General features: G+C 40.1%; 1 protein-coding gene across 11 annotated transcripts in view; it reads left to right on the top strand.

The window, feature by feature from the left end:
* The window catches only part of DMD (dystrophin), a 1,245,415-nt gene that overhangs the window by 1,173,624 nt on the left and 49,700 nt on the right, over positions 1-22,091 (top strand). For all 11 annotated transcript variants that reach the window (XM_082770266.1, XM_082770264.1, XM_082770258.1 and 8 more), the window contains 4 exons: positions 2,816-2,890; positions 8,054-8,255; positions 11,340-11,425; positions 14,071-14,228. In XM_082770266.1, the coding sequence (XP_082626392.1) occupies positions 2,816-2,890; positions 8,054-8,255; positions 11,340-11,425; positions 14,071-14,228 (521 nt within the window). The remainder of the gene's footprint in view (positions 1-2,815; positions 2,891-8,053; positions 8,256-11,339; positions 11,426-14,070; positions 14,229-22,091) is intronic.

Raw genomic sequence — 22,091 nt, 5'->3', positions numbered from 1 at the left:
CAGAGGCATGCTATGGCTGCCCAGCCTCAGCATATAGAGCAAAGAGCTAACGTTGCTCCTGCTTTCCCAAAACCTAAGGTGAGGGCTCCGAAATTAGCTCTCAACATTGCTTGTTGGTCATTTACAGCAGGTGCTTCATGACAGAAGGGTTGATAAGAAATTCAGCATGTTACGTGTACAGGAAAATAGATGTAAAGCAGCACTTTGATGATTAAGTGTTTTCATGATTTGTACTTTCTGCCTTGATTAAGGCCTGAAATATGTGTACATATTTACTAATGCTTCTTTAAAATGTAAATAATAAATAGAGAAGCTTTTTCAGAATATGCAGTTGAAATTCAGGGAAAACTTCTTCGTGTTCTGAAATGCTAGCCATAACCTAGCATATATAAGCCTCGAATCCAATTAATTTTGACCGATCTTATGTTTAACAAGTCATATTGCTACTACTTGGGATATTATTTGTTTGTTTGTTTTTCAGAATGCAAGTGTAGCCTTACAACAAGGTACAAAATGTAACTGAAGTCACGGTGTGTTTGCAAGGGACTGCTTTATTAATTTCTCCTGAAGACAAATTAAGTTGCTTTATTTAAATTGCGCACTCTATTCCACACCACATTAATGCTTGTGGACCTGTCAGGATAATTGTGAGAGAGCGAGCTGGCAGGAACAATGCCCAAGAGAACTGCCCATTAAAAAGGTGTATGGGGCTGTTCACAGCAAAAGAAATTATATACAAAGCTGAAAGTTTCCCTTCTGCTGTAAGACGTGTTTTAGAAACACTTCACATCTTTATTAAGGTATTCAAAACTACTGAATTATCAGACCTCAAATTACTCATTCAGAACAGCTTAATTAAAATTTATGTAATTGAGGCTATATTCCCTCTGCTACCTATACCCATACAGCATTGTAAATGATGCCTGGATAGTTATACCAAAGCTGCCACATCACGAACACCTTTACAGTACCTCAGTGCATCCTCCTGCAAGGAACCGTTCTGTATTTGCCCTGTTTTCAGTAATAGTCTGTCTCTCCAGTCTGGGAGGCAGCTTATTGATTGGGCTAAATGGACCTCTGCTGGGAGCCAATATCACGGTTTTTTTCTCTTTCTTTTTGTATTTACAGAGGTATTAACATTTTCCAAACGCCATCCCATTCTTAACCCCTTAGGCTTGGCAGGTTTCACTATTAGTATTAAACTAAACGCATCCAGCAACATTGCTGGGAATAGGAGCCAGCAGAGCCCGTGTTGGTGTGAGCAAAGCTGCAGCACTGTAAAGTGCCAGCACACAACCCAGAGCAAGGAGGTGCCGGGGGGGTAGCAGTGCCCCGTGGGTATGTGTGGGACTGGGGTGGCAAGGAGGGTGCCCCAGCTGCAGTCTAATTCCCTCAGCATCCCTGTGAGGGGGTGGTAGTGCCCTTTGGGAAATGGCATTGGCTCATTTAGTTGCCCCCAGAAGAGCAGCCAGCCCCTTTTCTCTTTGCTGAAGTTAGCAGCTTGCCCCTGTGCACAGTTTAGGTGTGTGTCAGCCTGCTCCCATAAACGTTTAGAAGCCCTTTGCCAGGATGTCGTGCTCGCTTCTGCGCCTTGGGTTTGCTTCTGAGTAACACAAGCAGTGGTGTACCTGCAGTGTGGTGCTGGTGTGCCAGCCTGGCTGTAAATGAGCTGGCTGATACACCTGCAGGAGCTCCAGCCACCGTAGCTTTGACCTCACGCCCAGTCTATCTGTCTATTCTTCTTGTAAATAAATGGGTTTGCCCACGGCCGCTCGCAGCAAAGCCAGTGTCAGGATCAGAGCAAGCACATCATCTGCAGTCTGGTTTCGCACAGGCAGGCAGAAGACAAAGGTGCAAATCCAGTTTCCTGGTCGTACAAAGTCCAAGACAAGTTTTGCTTGAAACCCCTCCTTTGTTTCTAGTTCTGTCCACAGCCTGCTTCTCAAACTGCCGAGCAGGGCCGTGTCCTGCAGGGGAGGTAGCCATAAGGCAGTGCTGAGCTATGCTCGCGCAGCCCTGACCGAGCCTCCCCCGTGCCGAGTGGGTTGGTTATCTGCTCAGCGTGCTGCTGGCTGGGGATGTGGCTGCCTTTTCTCTGCAGTGTCCTGACAACCCATGGCTAAATTGTTCCCTCTACACTGGGGACTCCTGCAAGTGATCTGGTTTGGTGACCTGCAGGAGAAGGCCGCAGTGAAACTGGCCCTAGGCTGCTCCTGTTCCTTGCCCTTCTCCCATGGCCTCTGGGCTCCCTGCAGTTTCCAAGGTGCTCTGGAGGCTCGGCTGGCTCCCTGCTGGCACCCTGCACCTTGCAGAGCATGCTGCTGTCTGCTCAGGTGGGGGAGCACAAAAGAGGCATTATTTTTTAGAGTCTCAGCAGTAGCTGATAGTTGCCTGCATTGCCCAGGAGCTCTGTGCATCTGGCTGCTGGCAAGCAACCTGGCTGGGCACCTCAGGCAGGGAGGGAGGAGATCCAAATCCTTATCCCTTGCAGTGCCGACCCTGTGAAAGGCTGCGGTGTTTTCAGACAATGCTGCTGCAGTGGGTGGTGGTGTCCTTTCAAGTGCTCTTAAGTTCAGAACCTTTGAAAGAAAGGAAGTAACGCTTTAGGACTTGCTGGGTTTCTTTTGAATGATTGATTGCCAAGGTTTGAGTGCTTTTGCTCAGTGAAGTATGGTTTCTAACACACCATTTTTCCCTCTGTCCTTTGAACCACTGATCGCAATGTTTGAGTTCAACTGAGCATCCTCATCGTGAGTCTGGTTATGTCTAAGGTGTAAAGCTAATCGTTTTTTTTTCTGGTGTTTTCCCCCCACAGCGGACCTGAACAACGTCAGGTTCTCGGCATACAGAACTGCCATGAAGCTCCGCAGGCTGCAGAAAGCCCTCTGCTGTAAGTACTTGCCCTGGTCGTGTGGGCTGCCAGGAAGATTTTATTACCAAGCCATGAGCTGATTTGCAGCTTCAGAAGTAGAAAAACACCCCCTCCACCCCCAAAATGCTGCTGGGTGCATGGAAACCTCTCATCTGAGGGACCTCCTGCTGCCGCTGCTTTGCACCTTCCTGACAAGGCAGAAGTGCTGGGCAGCCTGCAGGTCTCTTGGTTAGGAGACAAAACAGCGGATCAGGAACAAAATGAACATTCCCTGCATATTTCTCATCTTTACGCTCTTTGACCAGCTCTTTTCTCTATGTGCATTACTGAAGCTACATCCAATGCCAGCCACAGTTTTGCAGCTCAACAACATGCAAGCAGGATTGTCCTGTATTAAGAACAGTGAAAGCTCAGATGACAAACTGTGCCAGAGCTGGAATAGCTGATAGTTTGTTAGGTTGACTCCTGAACCCTGGGGGTTGCTGTGTTTAAATGAGATCATCACAATAAGCATTTAGCTTCATTTCACCCCAGCTTTTGGCTATGTTCAAAAGTCTCTAGTCACTCCTACAGTAGCGATGCGCATGGTCTGACATGGCAGTTCTCACAGCTGGCGTATGGTTTGCTGCCTGTCACTTCACTTACATCTCCGCTTAAGCTTGTTGTAACCTGATAGCTAAATCATTTGCTCATCATTTTCTTAGTAGGCCAATAAGTTACCAAAGCAAACAGTTTATTAAGCGGTACAATTTGGAGTTTTATTAAAATATTTTAATGTTTGCTATTTGGTGTTTAATTACAGGGTTAAATTTCTGACACAGTTGCAGTGTCTCAACTGTTAATTTATCTCAAGTTTAGATTTGTGCTCACATGCTTTCTGGAACTGTGTCAAACCTCAGTTTTTTTGAGCATGTTTACTTTTAGGCTTATAAGGATGGGTGAATTCCACTAATGAACAGACTTAATCTCTGGATTTATAAAAAATAAAATAAAAAAATAAACACTAGGTGAAAATTCTTGTAACACAATGAAAAAGTTCAGCATGGATGTAGTAACAAAGATTGAATTTTGACAGCTGATGATCAGAAATACAAACATGTTTTTGTGACAGTCATTATGAAAAGGCAATATAAAGAAACTTGAATGATACGCAGTGAAAAGTATTTGTAATCCACGCAGCACTGAAGTAATGAACTAAAACTTTTGTGTAACTGGCAAGCTTCTGTGGTTGAAAGTACAAAACTTTGCATCCTGTTTTATCTGTAATTAGCTTGATTCTGCCACTGAATAATTCTCCACTCATCATGGGCTTTCCAGTGGGGAATTGTAATTATGCACTGAAGTCTGTTCATCTTTCAAGGTTATACCTAGGTAGATTTTCTGAGAATGGATGTTTTCAGAAACATGCAGTGGCGCTTACACTGAATACTTTAGCACATTCTTCACACTTGTATCTAAGGAGAAGTATTTAAGGAATTTGGTTAACAGTCTTTGTTCTTGCAAATATTTTTGCTTGGAGACACCATCCTTGTGTTTGTATATTCTGTGATTTAAGTGTCACTTGTGAACTCAGTTTAATTAGATAAAAAAACTATTTACAAAATTCTTTTTCTGCAATTTGGCACTGGTAGAAATAGACCAGTGTTGTGATTCAGGGCTCCTACATGTAGCCCCAAAATCCCTGAATTTTTCCTGCAGTAGGTGCTGCTTTCAGCTCTCAATTTTTATTTCGGATTTAAAAATGCAGGAGTTTAAAAGCTTTATGTATATGTATTCTTTTTTGCAAACTGTGTAAAAAGCAGAACAATGTTACCTTCTGAGGAGTGTTTTCAGATTCTGAAGATGGGAACGCAATAGAAGTCCCTGGATGTGGAAGTGCAGCCTATCTCAGTGGCAAGAATAGAAACACTTAAACATGAACTATACTTAGATTTTTGTTGAAAAATAACTTCTCAGTTTGTAAATCAACCCAATGAACATTAGGATGCTAGGACTTTAAACCTGAAGGATAATAATAGGAAATGGTAATCCTTAACAAATAAACGTTTGTGTATTGTGTAACGTTAGGAGAATCTAGTGTGTAGCTCTATTGTCCCAGCCTGTGAAATTATTGTAGGCATGCCAGGTGTAACTATTACACCGTTTTTTTTAAATGGGTGATTTCCTTTGATAATCACATCAAAGCATGTTGACTTTCTGGCTTTGCTACTTTTAAAAGATCTGATCTTTAAGTGCAAACCACATCTGAACAGATGTGAAGTCAATAAAATGTGATGTGTTCCCAAACCTTTCTTGGAGGTGCCGCAAAAGAAAATATTCAAGAACTTCCTTTATATATATATATATGCAGGTTAGATTAAATATATATATATTTTTTAACGTATCAGCCAACTCCATGAGGTTACAGAGGAGATGATTTTGCATCCTGGGAACACCATTAACACTTTTTATCGCCAGCCATATGTTGAATTTTGCCTAAGTTTGCTATATGACCTCCACAGTAAACATTCTGCCTGTTAACTTGTCTCTCCTGGCCTTCAGCTGGTTAGTCCTTCAAGGTCCTTTTTCATACTTTTCTTGTATTCTGTCCACAGGTTGGCCTAGTTATAGGCATTATTAAACTTACTCTCTTACCTTAGAGGACAAGTAAATTTTTATATACATAACTTGGATTTCAAAATAAGCTAGGGGCTACAGTTCACACAAATTTTGTAGTCCGTTTCAGAATTTTAAATAGAAAAGAACAGAAGAGTGACAACCTGAGAAACATGCAAAGCATAAAGTGGTATGGTTTATTGTAATTAAAGCCTTGCAAATCACTGAATGTCCATGAATATGCAACTCTTCAATATGTGTTTGGACTTGCCTTTTGAAAGGCTGTCATTCATGGGACTGGCATATTTGCTTTCAGGAAAGAACTACACAATTCTTGATTCTGGAGAAGCCCCCAACATGTTACTTTAAATGCGGTGGGGAAGAGCCAAAAGAAACTTAACTCTGGTGAAGGCCAGAACAAATCTTCCCATGAAAAGAAGTCCCCTAAAGCAGAGCTTGGTGGCAAACACTTCTTGCTCGTTTTAAGATGGACGTGTATCATTACCTTCAAGATAGGACAGGCGTCTGATGAAGAGCAGGGTGAAGGGCTTTTCAGAAGTTGCTGCTTATTAGCAGGAAAAGCTTTCACAAAATGGAATGACCCATGTTTAGCAGTTGCTGCATGTATAATTAAGCTGCCACCCAGGTGCCTGAGGGGTTCATTTAATTACCATTGATTCATAGTCTCAAAGGAACTGAGAGTTCAGCCTAAAGCTCTGCATTAAAGGTGTTGTGAAAGCATTGCTATATTTCCAATTTGGCTAATAAATTACTATAAGAAGACTAACTTGCTATGACTCTTAGCAATGGGTCTGATAAATATGCTTTTGCAGAACTGTAACACTGACCTTAGAATAGCTATATTTTATATGCTAGTAAGTTAAACATAATGTTGCAAAATATTTTCCTTTAGTAAATATCCACATGATAATATAAAAAAGTAAATTTCTAATAAAGCCCGGCGCAAAACAAACCAACCCAAGTTCAATCTCTTGGTGTAATACTAGGGATCGAATTCCAGGCTTTCCTTCTTTTCTCTGGCACTGGGTACGTGAGGCTCACAGGATGAAATTTTCAGAAGTGCTTAAGGGATTTAGTAGAAGAAGTCCCCACTGATTGCCAGTGAAGTTTATTCTCCTGAAATTCTTTCGGCAGTTACAAAATCCCAGCATACTGTCAGTGCAGCATTATCATGCAGCCCTGTGCAGTTGGAATATTTTTCATCAAAGGGTCAGTTTCATCCTTGGTTGTATTCTGGGATACTCAAATGTGAATTTGGCAAATGTGCCCCTAAACCAGATGAAATTCTAAAAAAAAAAATAAATATCTTGTATGGGTTGTTTGTTTTTTTTTGACATTACCAAGAGGTGTTGCTTACCAGCACTCAATAAAACATATTTTTATTCCAATGACAGAAAAACTGGTCTTGCAATTGGGTCAGTTTATTTCCCAGTTCTGTAACAAATTTCCAGAATGGTTTCAGGCAGTTCACTTTAGCCCAAAAATCCACAACCCCAAGTCATGCTGAATTATGCTTCACTTTGTAACTAACCATGGTATGAGAAGGTTTAACAGCATCTAAACTTTCATCTCGCCTTTACTCAGCCCCTGGAAATTCCATGCAAGGATTTACAAAGGGTTATATGGCAGTAGGAAGATCTCATGCCCCAGATAGTCTGATATTTCTGATTTCTTTTGTTTTTGATTCCTGTTTTGCATTTTATGCCATCATCTCATAACTCTCTAATTTGGTGTTCCCCAAAGTGTGATACTGCTGTTGATGCTATTTTTCAGAAAGTAAGAATAATTTTAAGAGCTGATGGGAAATTCTATTTTGCTATGGGCATACAAATTTCAAAATACAGCTGACTTACATTTGAATGAAAATCAAGATTTTAAATGTCTGTGGCAGAAACCTCTGTTGTATGTTGATTGATAAGTTTTAAATTTGTCTCCCTCTGTAATGTCATAGAGGTACTTCTAAATGTAAATGCTCATCAGAATTAAAATACAAATTCCATTAGTAAGTACTGGAACAGGTCTGGAATCTTATTTTCCGTGGTCTTGCCAGAGATAAAGTAGCAGAGAAGTTAACTCTGGTTCAGCTGTGATTCATTTGTATATTCCTTGTGGAATTTGGTTCAGTGAAGGTTGTTTGACTTCTGTATAAAATGAGTGGCACGTCCCATGAAAGCTGATGACAAGTACCATGTTTAGAGCACATCCAATGAATGCAGTAGTCAAATATTAGCCTATCCGTAGAAACATAGAACATGGAATATGGGGTTTTTACTTACACAGTAATTTATGTAATATTTCTGTACAATCCAATAGCACCGTAGGTACTTTACAGCTAAAAATGAGTTTTCATTTTATAAACGTTGCTGTTTAAGACCACAGCTGAATAAACAGTGCACCTGTAGGACTCTTGGAACCAGTCTTGCACCTGACTTTCAGAGGATATTAAATGTGCTTTGGCCAGGCATGTAAGCCAAGCAAATTTATGTACCTAAATTTATCTTTTGGGTACAGGTAGTACAACTGCTGTTTCTCTGCAATCTTTATTGTGTTGGTTTGTTTTAACAGTGGATCTCCTGAGTCTGTCTGCTGCATGTGATGCCTTGGACCAGCACAACCTCAAGCAAAATGACCAGCCGATGGATATTCTACAGATCATTAACTGCTTGACCACTATTTATGATCGACTGGAACAGGAGCACAACAACTTGGTCAATGTTCCTCTCTGCGTGGACATGTGCCTCAACTGGCTGCTGAATGTCTATGACACGTATGTATGGGTGCTATAAACATTGCACACTGAAAAGCTTCCGAAGCACCACAAGGGGAAGGGGGAAAGGGTAATGAGCTGGCTGCCTCATTGTAAAATGAATGGCTTGAAGCTGGAAAAACAGCAGTTGGAGTGAAAGTTTAAGAAACCTAATGATTTAATGGCTGCATTTAGTTGAATCGATACAGTCCTTGGTTAGGCATGCAAGACTAGATTTATTAAGCTAAGCAATGAGAGAGCTGGAAAAGAGAACACACTGCTGTGTTCAGAGCAGTTCCAGGACTGCACCTCCTCTGTTGGTCAACGCTTTGCCTGGCTTTTAAAATTTCTTCAGGTAAAGAAATTCAAGAGCAACACATGAACGCCATCATATAGACTCTTGCATGTCTGTATTTTTGTGTGCTAAACCTTTACAGTGCTGTTCATTTTCTACAACTTTCAATCTGTAATCCTTGCTCAAAGCTGGAAGAGACTCAACTATACTCTGATGTGTTTACAACCCTTCACAGTCAGGAGATTTGAGAAATGCTTCATCTAAAATTTAATTTGGAAAAGGGTACCTATAACTATAAATACAAGAGAGTAAATTTACCTAAATAAAATTATAACAGTGTTCCATTGAACGAGTTAGTGATGTTGCTCAGAACGCACAGATAAATTCCAAAGCACATTTTGTAAGTCGGTTTTAGACTAAGCCATGATTTTTGTATTTAGTGAATTTAGTGAAAAAAGATGTCAGTGGAAGTCTTTATTTGTTGTTTGTTTTTTTTTGTGTTCTTATCAGCTACCTTCAGCCAGACATGCTCATTACTGTGGCAGAATAAACATTCATGTGTAGAAATGGAAAGACATGAAACAATTACTGTGTTGCCACTGACATTTTGAACTGTATGGTAGTGCCATAACATCATTCTTCCATCCACTTTATCACAGCACTGAAGCTTCAGTGATCACCTGCACACAAAAAAGTACAGATGTGTATACAGTCTCTTCCTGCAACATCATGTCTGATAAGACAGTTGCTTGTAACATCATCTGCAGCAGCTGTACAATCCTGTGAAGTGGATTACCCACATTACATTATATTTTTGTATAGTGTACTGGTAGGAGGGAATGGGGCTGTGTTCATTTAACTGCCAGGGTTTTTTTCTTTAATCTGCTTTGGCTTTCACTGAACTCTGATCCAGTTTTGAATTATCATCTAATATGAGTAACGTATATATGAAGTTGGTGAAAAACAAAAAAGACACACTAGAGATGTTAATCCAGATCAGCCAGGCTAGTGGCAGAGAGGAAAATAAAAGTAATTCCCCAGGCTGCTCCTAAGCTGGACCATCCAGTTTAGATTTGCTGTGTCCAGTCTAGCTTTTGTTATGTAGCACTCTGCTGAAAGTACAGCATTAGAAATTATAATTGGCTGCCTCGAGGCAATTCCCTAGGTATGCTAGGGAATTGTATATTGCAGGACTCGATGAAACACAGAGTTGTTTTATGTGTGAGGAAAGCTCCTAGCTGTTTTGCTGAAATTCAAGTTTGAATTATGCTGGTAGAGAGGTGACCTTGGGGTTACAAGTGTTTAGTTTTCATTGTAAACTTAATAGGAAGAGATCAACTGAAGTGCATAGTGGTACTGGAGACGTTTAATTCAATGTACTGAATCTTTACTTTTCTTATAATTGAAAACTGTCATTTGTAAAGATACTAATCAAATTCACAGTCAATGACTGATCTAATTACGGGCACAGCTCTGCAAATCCAGCACGTTTCAGATTTGTTTTAATTGATCAGTCACTCATGCTCATTTGCAGTAGCATGCTAAATTACTGATTTAACTTGGGAGGAGAGTAGAGTGAACTGAACTACTCATGGTTCGTGCAGGTTCCAATTTAATATGCCTTGCAGGGAAATAATCATTCTACATTCTTCTCCTGTATAATTTGCATGAGCCTGGTATTCATCAGCGGGAGTTTCTCAGGACACAGATGATAATTAATTTGGAAAAGGTTTGAGGGAGAGGACTAAAAGGAGCGGAGAGGGGAAAGCATAGGTAAGCAACAAATGCTTGTTCATGGTGAAAAACACAAGATTTTTATTTATTTATTTTTTAAAAGGCTGCAAATTCTCACTTCTGCCTTGTCCACAAGTTTCTGCCTGCACCTTTTATAGGTGTTGCAGGGAAGATACAGAGGTAAAGGAGCACAGTTGACTCTTATGATGCTTTTGTAGGACTAAAAAGAAAATATGCATGTTGGCTGAACCCTACAGCCTAGTGCATGAGTATGGTGCACCTGTACATGACTTACCATATTTTCAGTGGTGGTCTTTTACTGGTGGCACGTCAAAGCTGTTTCCAAAAGCCCTGTTTAGACGTTAACTTACTATGTTGTGTATGTCTCATTTGCAATAGATGTTATGTGTTTGTAATGCTTTGTGAAATAAAGTCTTAGGGGAAGCCAGCAGCAGGAAGCAAATTGAACTAAGCCAGGTACCTGAGAGAAGATCTGAAGGTTTGTCACTGTGCTGCTGGCAGCACAGAGGATGATGTTGTTACCACAGTCACATTAAAAAGCAGAAGCGATAGCATAGGCATGTCACAAGCTGGTGTGAAGGTGAGCGTGAAGGAAGACTGAGTCAAGGCAGTGCAAGAACTGACGTGGAGGAGGACCAGGGCTGTCAGCCTGCTCAGGTTTGAGTGATAGGAGAAGGAGCTCAGAAACAACACCATTACGGTAATGACTCAACTGTACAACCTGCCTTCGTTCTCCTTGGTTTTAGGCAAGCTTAATCAGTCACCTGAACATCTTGCTAGTGCCTTTGACGCTATTTCTGGTGTTATTTCTGCATGAGACTGTTCCTAGTTGAATTGGTACAACTGCACAATTCAGTTTAACTATGCCTGTGGAACCACAACCATATTTTACGTTCAGTTTACTGTGTATGTAATAGCAGGCTAGTGTATGCTATGCAAAATGGTTCTTTGTGTGACTTTAAAATAAAACTGCAGAACTATGTTAAACTTTGTAATAGTCAACAAGTTATTATATGAATGGATTGTATTATCAGCTCATGTTTCTTTTCTATTAGGGGTCGAACAGGAAGGATCCGTGTTTTATCTTTCAAAACTGGTGTTGTATCCCTTTGTAAAGCACACCTGGAAGACAAGTACAGATGTAAGTCAATGTAGTTCTTTTTGTTTCTTTCTTTTTTTAGGTAATTTGTGTTTATATTATGTTTTCGTTACCCTTATTTGTTCTAGGTAGTTAGCACAGTGGTCACCAAACTTTCTGATCATGCAAAAAAAATTTAATCAGTAAAAAAATCTTTGAACGTGCACCCCTAATATATGCATATTTATTTATTTATATATATGCACTAGTGTGCTATATGTATATTATATACATTATAAAGTATGGACAAAAATAGAAGTTAAAAAGGGATGAGACAAAGATGAAATAAATACTATTTTTATTTCTTTATATATAATTTATTAACTGTTCAAAAATATGTTTTACTGCATACCAATGGATTTGCACATCCACTGGGGTACATACACATCACTTTGAAGACCACTGGTCTAGCACACCTTTATACACAAAAAATGTGTGTGCAGACACCTGGTTGGAAGAATTCACATGCTGAGATTTAACATTTCCTTATAGAAGGGTGCTAGAACACTTTTGCTGTACCACAGCAGACAAAATGTATAGACAATAAAATGAAATAGCAGCACTGATCCACAAGACATCATGCATTACACTATTTTGAAATATACTACCTTTTCAAAATATTTTCCACAATGTGATCAGAGTCTCACTGTTTAAATATAGTTACTATCTGTAAGTAAAAATTAGTCATGCAGTTATTTTGCATATTTTAATGGGTCATATCCTAAAATACTTGAAAAAAATCCACTTGAAGTTTTAGTTTCAACTGACTAATGAATCAGTTCATTAGTGAGGCTAAGATCCAGAAAAGGTCTGCTGATAAGGGTATTTCTCAAGAATAACTTTCTGGTTAAATTAAATGACATCAGTCTTGCATACATGCATTGAAAGAAAGCCACCACCATTAGAGTTTGAACCAGTGCTGTAGCAATTCTTCATTAATGGTTATTTCATTATTCTTCTAATCCAAGTTTAAGAAAGCTAATAAGAAAACATACAGTTCCAACAATGGATTCTGTTATATGAATTATACGTCTGTGTATAAATGGATCAGATTTTAGGGCAATTGCTATAAATGGCACAGTTTAGTTCTTTAGATGTTTCTTTTGGGTTTTGTGAAAAATTATTCAGAAAATCTTTTTAAGAAAATTAATACAGATTTTTTTTTAAATGATATTCCATTGAGAATTATCAGAGTTATAAAGAAAAACATTTTTTAATATATTATAGGCTCCTGTACTGTGTATGCATGGTAATGCATAACCCCCTTTTAAGGCTGCAGAACGCAGTGTTTTACTGATAGGTGTTTCACTGATTGAACGCTGAATAGCTTTTGAGAGAGGAACAAATTGTCTCTGCGAGGCTGTGGTCATGCTGAAGTCATAGTGCCGTTGCTGTTAGTATTGCTGTAAGTGCGTGATGAGTCGTACCTCTTAAAGGTTTTCTGATATTTGTGCAGCAGAGCAATGTTGGTTCTCATAGAGCAGAATTCTTCAGGCTTGCAGAGGTGATGGAAAAGAAATTTTCTCAAAGTTATGTATCATAAAACTAGTCTTGGTAAAAGTGAAACTTGTGTAATTAAAATGTAATCCTTTCTCTATCCATTCCTTTATTCCTCTGGAAAAAGACAGGTGTCAAAGCTGCTCTAGGAAAGTTACCTCGAAAAGTGCTGAACCACCTTTATAATTGTATCCCTGTTGTCAGGTGAAATACTAACGCTCCAAAAAAGGGATTTTTTTTCTAGTGGCTGACCTTCCTTTCTTCCTTCTTTCCTTTCTTCATTCCTTTCTTCCTTCCTTCTCTTTTTCTCTCTTTCTTTCTCTCTTTGAAAAATAAGCAGAATTTATTCAGGTCATGTATTGTCAACAGGGATATTATCAAATAAATATTTCACTTAATGCTAACCTGATTTTCCTTATTACAAACTCTAAAACCTCCTCATTGTATACACAGTATAACTAATTCCCAGTAAATTAAATTGGGCTCACAGAAGGATAATAATTCTGTCCTGTAAGGATCCTTTTCTAGAATGATGCAGTAATAGAATAAGACTTAAAGTGACATTTCACTTCAAAAATGAAAATTTAATATGATATTAACATTCCCAGTGGATGACAGATTCTGTCGTACTGTGATATTTTTCTTTCATTTTAGAAATACACCTGGATTAAAAGATTATGGTATATCGAAGTTAGGAGCTCTTGTTTTCCAGATCAATTCATCTGAAAGAGAACTGGCTTCCGAATTGTAAACTTATTGCTTAGAGCTGAAGAAGTGCTGTATGTTGTATGAGATTATTTTACTGTTAAACAGTAGTTTTGAGGCATTTCCATTGCTGTGGATCAAAGATCCTGATGTTCAGTTGACTGTATTTCAGAATTACAGCTGCTATCATCAGTAATGGCATAGGCACTGTGTTAGAATGTCCTTTCTTCATGGGTACAAATAAATAATCCTATTAAAAATCAACATTTATTAACAGAAGCAGTGTTTGTAGGAAGAGAAGCAGACAAACTGCAGATACATTTACGTTCATGTCCGTCAAGGCCATTTACCCCACTTGTAAGCCTTTGAAATTAAGCGGTTTTCCTCCATACTTTCTGTGTCCCCATTATGATGCGTCAGCCATGGTGTCCTTTTTGTTTCCCCAGACCTATTCAAGCAAGTGGCGAGCTCCACCGGCTTCTGTGACCAGCGCCGACTGGGACTCCTGCTGCATGACTCCATCCAGATCCCGCGGCAGCTGGGGGAGGTTGCCTCTTTTGGAGGCAGCAACATTGAGCCAAGTGTCAGAAGCTGCTTCCAGTTTGTAAGTTCATCTTCACTCGCTGTTCATTTTCTGATAAGTCTCCTTTCCAGGTAGTCTTTCTATTTTGAGATGAGACTGAGAATCTGAAGGGCTAGGGTAGCAAGGATTGTTTAGTGGTATTCACTAGTGTATTTCTTTGACAAGATATATATGAATTACACTGCTTCTTCTGAGGTGCCATCTTCACTGGGATTGTGCCATTGACTGAAGAAGCCCAGATTATTGCAGAATCACAGAATGGCTTGGGTTGGAAGGGACCTTAAAGAGCATGTAGTTCAAATCCTCCTGATATGAGCAGGGACATCTTGCCCTAGACCAGGTTCCTCAAAGTTCCATGCAGCCTGGCCTTGCACAGGGTTGTCAAAGCTTATGTCATCTGGACAGCAAGTAGTTGGCACCAGGACCCGTGTAGTAACTGAATCCTGCAAGCAGTGGAAGCCTGTGTTGTGGAAGTTCCTGCTTTTACAATTTTCTACTGCCATGTAGTTGAACAGCAATGGTTAAACTCATTTTTGTGTGTATACATACCAATGGCAGCCAGGTGCTCAGCAGAGGGATGCAGAAAGATGACTGACTAAAGTGCTTACTAGGGGTGAGGAGCAGTTAGTTGATGAGCACCTTTCGTTGTTTGAATGGGTAATGCTATTTTTCTTTCAACAGTACTAAAATAATTTCTGCCCTATCTTTTGAGGAATACACAGCCAACTCCAGGCTCTTTTTCACACTTGTAAATTATTTAATCTGAGGAGGAAGAGAATTAAGGGAATTATTCATCTTTCTGCTAACCAACAGCAAAATGCAAAAGATTAAGACAGCTGCCTAATGAAAAGGTAGAGGATGGGAGGTAATGTATGGTCTGTGGTAACTCTTAATGCATCTTCTACATCACAATAGAAGAAACTCTTGTTCAATCCCTTAAATATCTTGTTTTTGTTTTTGTTTTCTGTTGGTTGGATGGGCGCAGGGGGAATTGTTTGCTTCTTTCTTTACCTGCTGCTCAAGTTTTATGAGGTAGTAGTTGCAGTTCTGTAATAAGGAAAGACAGCAAGTATTTTTCAGTGAATATTAATGCTTGAAAGTAGTTTTTGTATGTGCAGGGACTATAAAAGTCAAATTCTGAAATGAATGGAAACTTCTGGTTGCAGTGGGATGTTTGCTTTCGGTATTTTTTAAACTTGTTTTGTCAGATCGATTCTGTAAGATTCGTGTTTTTTAATTTCCATCATTTGTGTCTTGACCTTTAATAATTCTAGTCTGTATTTGATGTCATTTCCAAATTAATGGTTTATAGAGCCATATTCAGGGTGGATAAGCCATGCTGATAAACCATGCATGGTAACTTTTGTAGCTAGGTTAGACCCTGCTATGGCTTTCAAGGCTTTTGAAGGAGTTCCACACGGGGGTTCAGGTAAGACTAACACAAAATAATGCTGCAGCAAATCCGTGGTGAGAATCGACATGTCAAAAGCTGGTTTGTGCAAATGACTTTACAAGGAAATCACCAGGTCCTATCATTTTCCAGAATGAATAGCAAACACACTTAAAAAATGGTGTTGAGAAACTGATGAGGAGAATGAACTTGGAATCTGACAAAAACTTTTTTTTTTTTGAAAGAGGGATAATGTGTGTTTATATTGGGGAAAAAAAAAAAAACACAACAACAAAAACAGTAAAATGAGTAGTGATGGGACACACAACCTTTTTTTATAAAATAGGAGGAAGACTTGGAATAAATCATTATTTGAACAAAATGAGCTAGCAAAATTGTCTTACTACAAATGAAGAAATGCCAACAGGCATCCCAGTTGCCAGCATTTCTAGAAGCACAGCTGGGCACAAACTTTCACCTGGTCATAAATCAGAAAGATGGAAAACCTGAGGTTCTCATCTCTTACCCCCACTAAGAAACAGTGTTAGGAGGAATTGCGTCCTCTGTTTTCCCTGCAGGTAAAGCCTCCATTTTAACTTAAGTGGGAGGCTGTTTTCTGACCTGGCTTGCAGCAGCAAATACATTTATCTAGTAAGTCTTGAAATGGGGAGGGAGGCTCAAGCAAGGAAAGGAAGTATGAGAAGGGAGTGATTTCAAGGGAGAGGAGCAGAAACCCAAACATGGGAAGAAGGAACCAAGGAGTGGAAAAAAAAGGGCCTGGGTTGAAGGACCCCACCCAAGGGGAGAGATAGTATGAATAATTGTGGAAATAACAGTGATGAAAGCAACTGAAAGGCAGGATAGGATGAGACATGAAAGAAAGCAACAAGGAATGGAGACAGAGAGAAGTAAGACATTTGGAGGAGGAGGGGAATGCGGAGAGATGCTTTCGGCGTAGGAGGTGCTGCGAGGCGGCAGTGCCTGGGGAAAGGAGCCCCTGAGGGGGAGCAATGTTGGCGCTTGGCAGCCGAGGGGGACTGCACAAGGTGCCCAGCAGGGACAGGCATCTCAGCCTGCAGAGGCGTGTGCCGCCCCTCCTGGCTTCCTCCCTCATCCTTTCTTCTCCTGATACCATCTCAGCTTCCCGCACTGGGAAGGGAGAATGAGCACAGTGAAGGTGCAGGCATCATTTTCTTTCAGGGCCTTCCCTCGCTGTGTTTCCTCACCTGAGCCTGGGCTGGTTTCAGCTGCGCTCCTCTGAGGCGCTTGGCTCTGGGTGCCGTGTGCGTGGCCCCATGGCCCTCCCTCACGCAGCCCCATACCATCTCCTCCGTTTGCTCCAGGGAGTTAATTCAGTTTTAAAAAATAGCGCCGGGATTCACAGGTTGCATTACTCTGTCAAAATTAAATTGAGACTTTGCATGCCCACGGTGAGGAATGTCTTTATTTTTTTTCTTTATAAGACTTTTATTTTGTTGTTCTGGTGATGATAAGCCAGCCATAAATTGCAGTAGTGTCAGCATCTGCAGGAAACGCATGCTTCAGAAATCCCTCTGCCAGCCCCTTGGGTTTGGTGCCCTCGCCATGGCCTTGCCAGGTGCACACAGCAGCAGGGGACAAGGGGGCATTTGCTGTGGTGGCAGGGCCGGCGGCCCTGCTTCAGGGCCCTTGGGAGTGCTGCTGGGGGTCTCTGCTACAGGGAGCAGGTGCAGCTGACCTTGTGGGACTTCAAAGAAAGGGTGTTTTTGGTGAGAGCAACGAGCTCAGTCATAGGGACCTTCTGCCTGTGCCCACACTGCATAAAAGTACGCTGTAGATCCATGAAAAAACAAGGGAGTTCAGTATTACTGTGGGCTAAAAGCCCTTGCCTTCCAGGTAGGTGATAGGTACATACTTTAAGTAAACAGCGTAATGAATTGTATGGGCTAAGGGACAAAAGCATTGTGTTTAAATCACAATGCAAAACTATTAACGTGCTGTTTTGCATAATACAGAGAGACCTAGGTATTCACATCACTGCCGTGTATGCTTTACCGTGACATTGGGACACTTATGAAACGTGAGATGAAAGCAGAGACAGTGCAGCTCAGATGGAAATGTCTCTTGCTGTTTCTGAGAAAAGTTTGCATATTTGATTCTTGATTATCAGCTGTATTAGGTATACTTTTTCCAAGGGTGTCAAGTGCTTTTTATGAAAAACTGGTACAGGTGAAGCTAAGGAGTAGTAAAATATGTACAATTAATTCATATCTATATTTTAGACCTTGTTTAATTTCACTTTGACAGAGGAAAGTATTTTAATACTCTGTTGTATAGTCTTCATTTCTAGGTTTGCACTCAGTCAGTGAAGATCAGAAGTAGATGGCAGGGTTTTTACAACCACTTAATGTTCAAACCCAGTGTATTTACTCAGACAAATAAAAAACAAAATAGGGGCCTGTTAATCCGTTTAGGAGTGTGGGCAGTCCAAACCCTGGGCCAGGGCCATGATAGTGGCTTTGGCTGTACATGCGGTGATTTCAGTGGTTTGGACAGTTGTTTTGTGGGGTCTTTTTCTGTTGTTGTTGTTGCTAGGGTGTTTTTCTTTCTTTTTTTTTTTTTTTTAATAGGTAGGAAATATCAGTACTGTGTACAAATAACTATGTATAGTTAAATAGAAATCTATATGAAAATAACGTACAGATGCAGTGTTACTGTTGAGGGACTCAATCTCTTTTGAGAGATTCAGACAGCCCATGTTTCTGTTCGTAGGATGTTTCCTCTGCTTTTGGCTCTGACACAGGAGAACTGGCGTAAGGGGAACTAGCAAATCCTTCCTCAAGCTGCTATGCTGTAAATGTCAAGAAAACATCAATTCTGGTTTTATTTCAGTAAGAATTTATGAACCTGTGCCTGAGTTTGGGACGCAGTCTTAAAGAGCTGTTTTGAAGAGCTATTTTAAAGTGATTTAGGATTTGGGAGGTGGAGAGTAAGATGGTGATTTTCAAGTGTGCATGGGATGTTGAATATGATACAAAGCTGTATACTAAATGATTTCTGCATTCTTGCTTTTTTCATTAGTCTTTACCACAACACTCAAAACATTAAGTGGAGCAGTGTAAGTGTAATGCAAGGGGTCAAAGTAATGATCTTAAGCATTGCTCCAAGAGTCAGGCAGATTTAAGCAGTTAGCATCACCCAGAGTTACCTTTGAAATAATCCTCCCTTCGTTGCCCGTGAAACAGCACTAGTCTTAGAAACTATGAATTCTTGACTTGTGTTTTGTTGCCAGCTGGCAGTAGAGAGAATGCGAATGTGCTGGGGAAGCCATTCACAAGTGGAAGACAAGGTTCAGCAGGGTTTGGTCTGATGCTAAGCCCTGGGAGACAGGGCTTCTATTCATGGTTTGTACTGCATTTTAAAACTTGAACAACTCACAGGAATCCCATTCCTCAGTTTCAGTTCGTCCAAAATAGTATTTACTTAGACTAACGTAAAGCTTTCCATCCTAGATGGAAAACACCATTAAATTAATAATACTGAATTGTTTCCCATTAGTTCCTTACCTTGCACCTTAACACAATGCACCTCATCCAAAGTGTTATCAGAAATTCATGCTACGTTATCTGACTGTCCAAAACCATCCTGCGCTGTTCACGCAATATCATGACTGTATTTTGGAGCATATTTCATATTATACATCGATAAAGTTCTTACAGTGCAGAGTATTTCTTAAAATAATAGCTGAAAGAAGAGGCGGGAATAATAATAAATAATTTAAAAAGCAGGAAAATTCAACTCCTAAGTATTGTATAAAGATGCCAACACCACACAACTTCCCATTTCCCCATTGTTCCTGCAGAATAAATACTGAAAAACAGATGTGTGGAGCATGATGAATTTGAATGGTCCCCATAATAAATTGTTACTTGTAAGCTGGAAAGGGCTTTATGAATTTTACTTTATGATTCACTCTGTTATTACCATAAAAATTGGGAGTTCCACAGAAATGTGTTGAAGAGAAGAACCATTAATATTCTTTACAGCTTGCTCTTGTTGGTTCAGATATGTACTGCGTGAATTCAGACTTCTTTCCTTATGTAAAACCGTCAGCTGCTGCCTTTACTGGATTTAGAGATTATTAAAAAAAAATCGTAATAGCAGCTCAGGGAACAGTCGAGAACTGTCTGTCCTCTACCATCTGACCCTGACCAGCTTTTCTCCACGTGGCTTTAAATCTTCATGTAATATAATTCGCAACCAGTTCTGATACATTTTAATGCACCTAATCTCTCTGAGCACAAGTTTTCGTACAGCCAGGGTGCAGAGCTCCGTGTGGGCGACCATTGGGACTGCTGGCAATCGCCAGTGACTGCAAAATTAAAATAGATCTTTGAACGTTACAGAAGGGCTTTCATCACTGCAACGTTTTCCCTGCAAATTTAAAGCAACTACAAGTGCAGAGTAGTGCTTTGAGCTGCTCATTTTTATTCCGTCTGCAGCCTGCGCTGCAGCATTTCAGTACACTTCATGTTTTTCTATTAGAAATGGAATATTAAAGAGATACTCCTAAAATATTCGAGGCTTAGAGGACCTTAGTAGAGTAAGGGTGGTCTACAAGGCAGAGGAGTGGTTTGCCAGTGTAGTTCCTGGCAGATGCTGGCTCACTGAGTGATCCACAGAAAATCGCTCCCCAGCCCCTTGCTGCCATAGCTGCCAGCTGGAAAAGAGGCACATAAATGATTGCATTTCATAAATGCTCCTTTCTCTTAAGAGACTTCTAGAATTAATTTTTTTTTCTTGAATTCATTGATATCATGCAGTGGAAATCAGTAAAGCAGTGTCCACTGCTCTGAACAAACTCAGTTGCCAGTGTTGCCTGGATGTTTCTTTACTTTTTCAGTTTTCTCTCTGTTTTGGTGCTGAGGTTGTTTTGAGGGAGAGGCAGGCACTGAGGGGGCTTCATCTGAAGGACTGTAGATATGTTTGTGGCTTGATGGGTTTACCCCAGAAGAAAATCCTGACCAAAAAATATTGTATTTCTAATTAACCAAAATATTACAGCAGCATTTTAAGTCAATTTTAATGAAATGTATTATTCAAGAGACGTTTGTGGTTTTCTTTTCTTTGTCTTTTTGTTTTTAATTTCCTTATTTTGGTCAGGAGTTCAGTCTAGGAGACTTCGCATTTTTCTCAGTCTTCAAGTATTGATCAGTTAATTTGTTTGTCAAGATTATAAACAGTGTTAGCTTAAAAAAATGATAATATTGGTTTTCCCTCTAGCTCTTTCTGCCTTTATGTCTGTTGTGAAATAAAAATCCCCAGATTTGTTGCTAGCATTGTATTTAGTTGAATGAAACTAAAGGTTTTAGCTAGGTCATACTAAATTCAAATGTAATGAGAAACTGGGAAAGTAATTAGGAAAGACCAAGCATTAAGAAAAAACACTCAATCCACTATTTGTTGTGGTCCATGTACATGATACATTAATGCTTATTATGTGTTTAAGTGCTTCTAATAGGTTTGGAACCACAAATTAAGTCTTTGCCTTGCGAAACTTCAAATACAAAAGATTGTTTTACAGAGGACTGTATTTGAATGGTTAGAGGAAAAAAAAAAAAGGCAGGGGATTTAAATATAATTGGTTCATAACCATGTTGTTCATGCTGGGTGGGGTGGGATTGAAATGTGTCAATGAATTTAAGATAACACACAGCAGTGGTTTACAGAGTGGGACAGTGTCCTGCTCCATCACTACTTCTGCTCTCCATGTGGGCTCCTCTTCTTCCTCCTCTTCCCTCCTGCCTTCCCAGTGGGAACCCTTCATTATCTCCACCTTATCCATCGTCTCTTCAGGGCTGAAACCAGGCTCCAGACACCCAGTTCAGTGCTTGCTCGGTGCTAACCTTCACACTAGAGAGGAGTTCCCATACAAACATTCACACAGTTGTTCCTTAAGATCCCTTTTGAAGCTGTTTGTCCGTATCCCACAGTGTTCTTTGCAGTGGCTGGTCTGCCAGTGCAGTGTGACCTCTGCCTGTGATGACTGTTGCTGTCCCGTGGCTTCTCATCTCTTTACTGTTTCTTGTTTCCTGCTGTAATGCTGAGAAGTAGGGACAAGACGTGACTTTAGGTGTTTGCACAGTGCAATGGGAGTCTGGTTTGTTATGGACATTCCTCTAAGGTACTGTAAAACAGGTGCATGAAATTTAGTTTTGTTCAGGATATGATGGGAGGGAAGCAGAGGAAGGACTGCCAGGAAGTTTTAATGGGCTTTTTGGCCCTTGGTAAAGAGGAGAAAGTTACGGAATATGAGGTTATGGAGTACGAGGCTAAATGCATCGTATTCTGTGGGACAGAACTGCGTTGTGTTCCCAGGCAATGACAAGGAATTTAACGATGGTATGGTGGGAAGAGGGATTTTGAGGCATTTAAGTAGGCAGAGAGTTTACATGTTCAACAGTGGGCTTGAGAAAGAATTTGAATTATTTCCTTATACGTGCATTTTGAAGAAA

The sequence above is a fragment of the Aythya marila genome (assembly GCF_965140915.1).
Source record: "Aythya marila genome assembly, chromosome: 1".
NCBI classification, from domain to species: Eukaryota; Metazoa; Chordata; class Aves; order Anseriformes; family Anatidae; genus Aythya; species Aythya marila.
The sequence above is the reverse complement of the archived record's forward strand: the minus strand, read 5'-3'. Positions and strand labels throughout refer to the sequence as shown.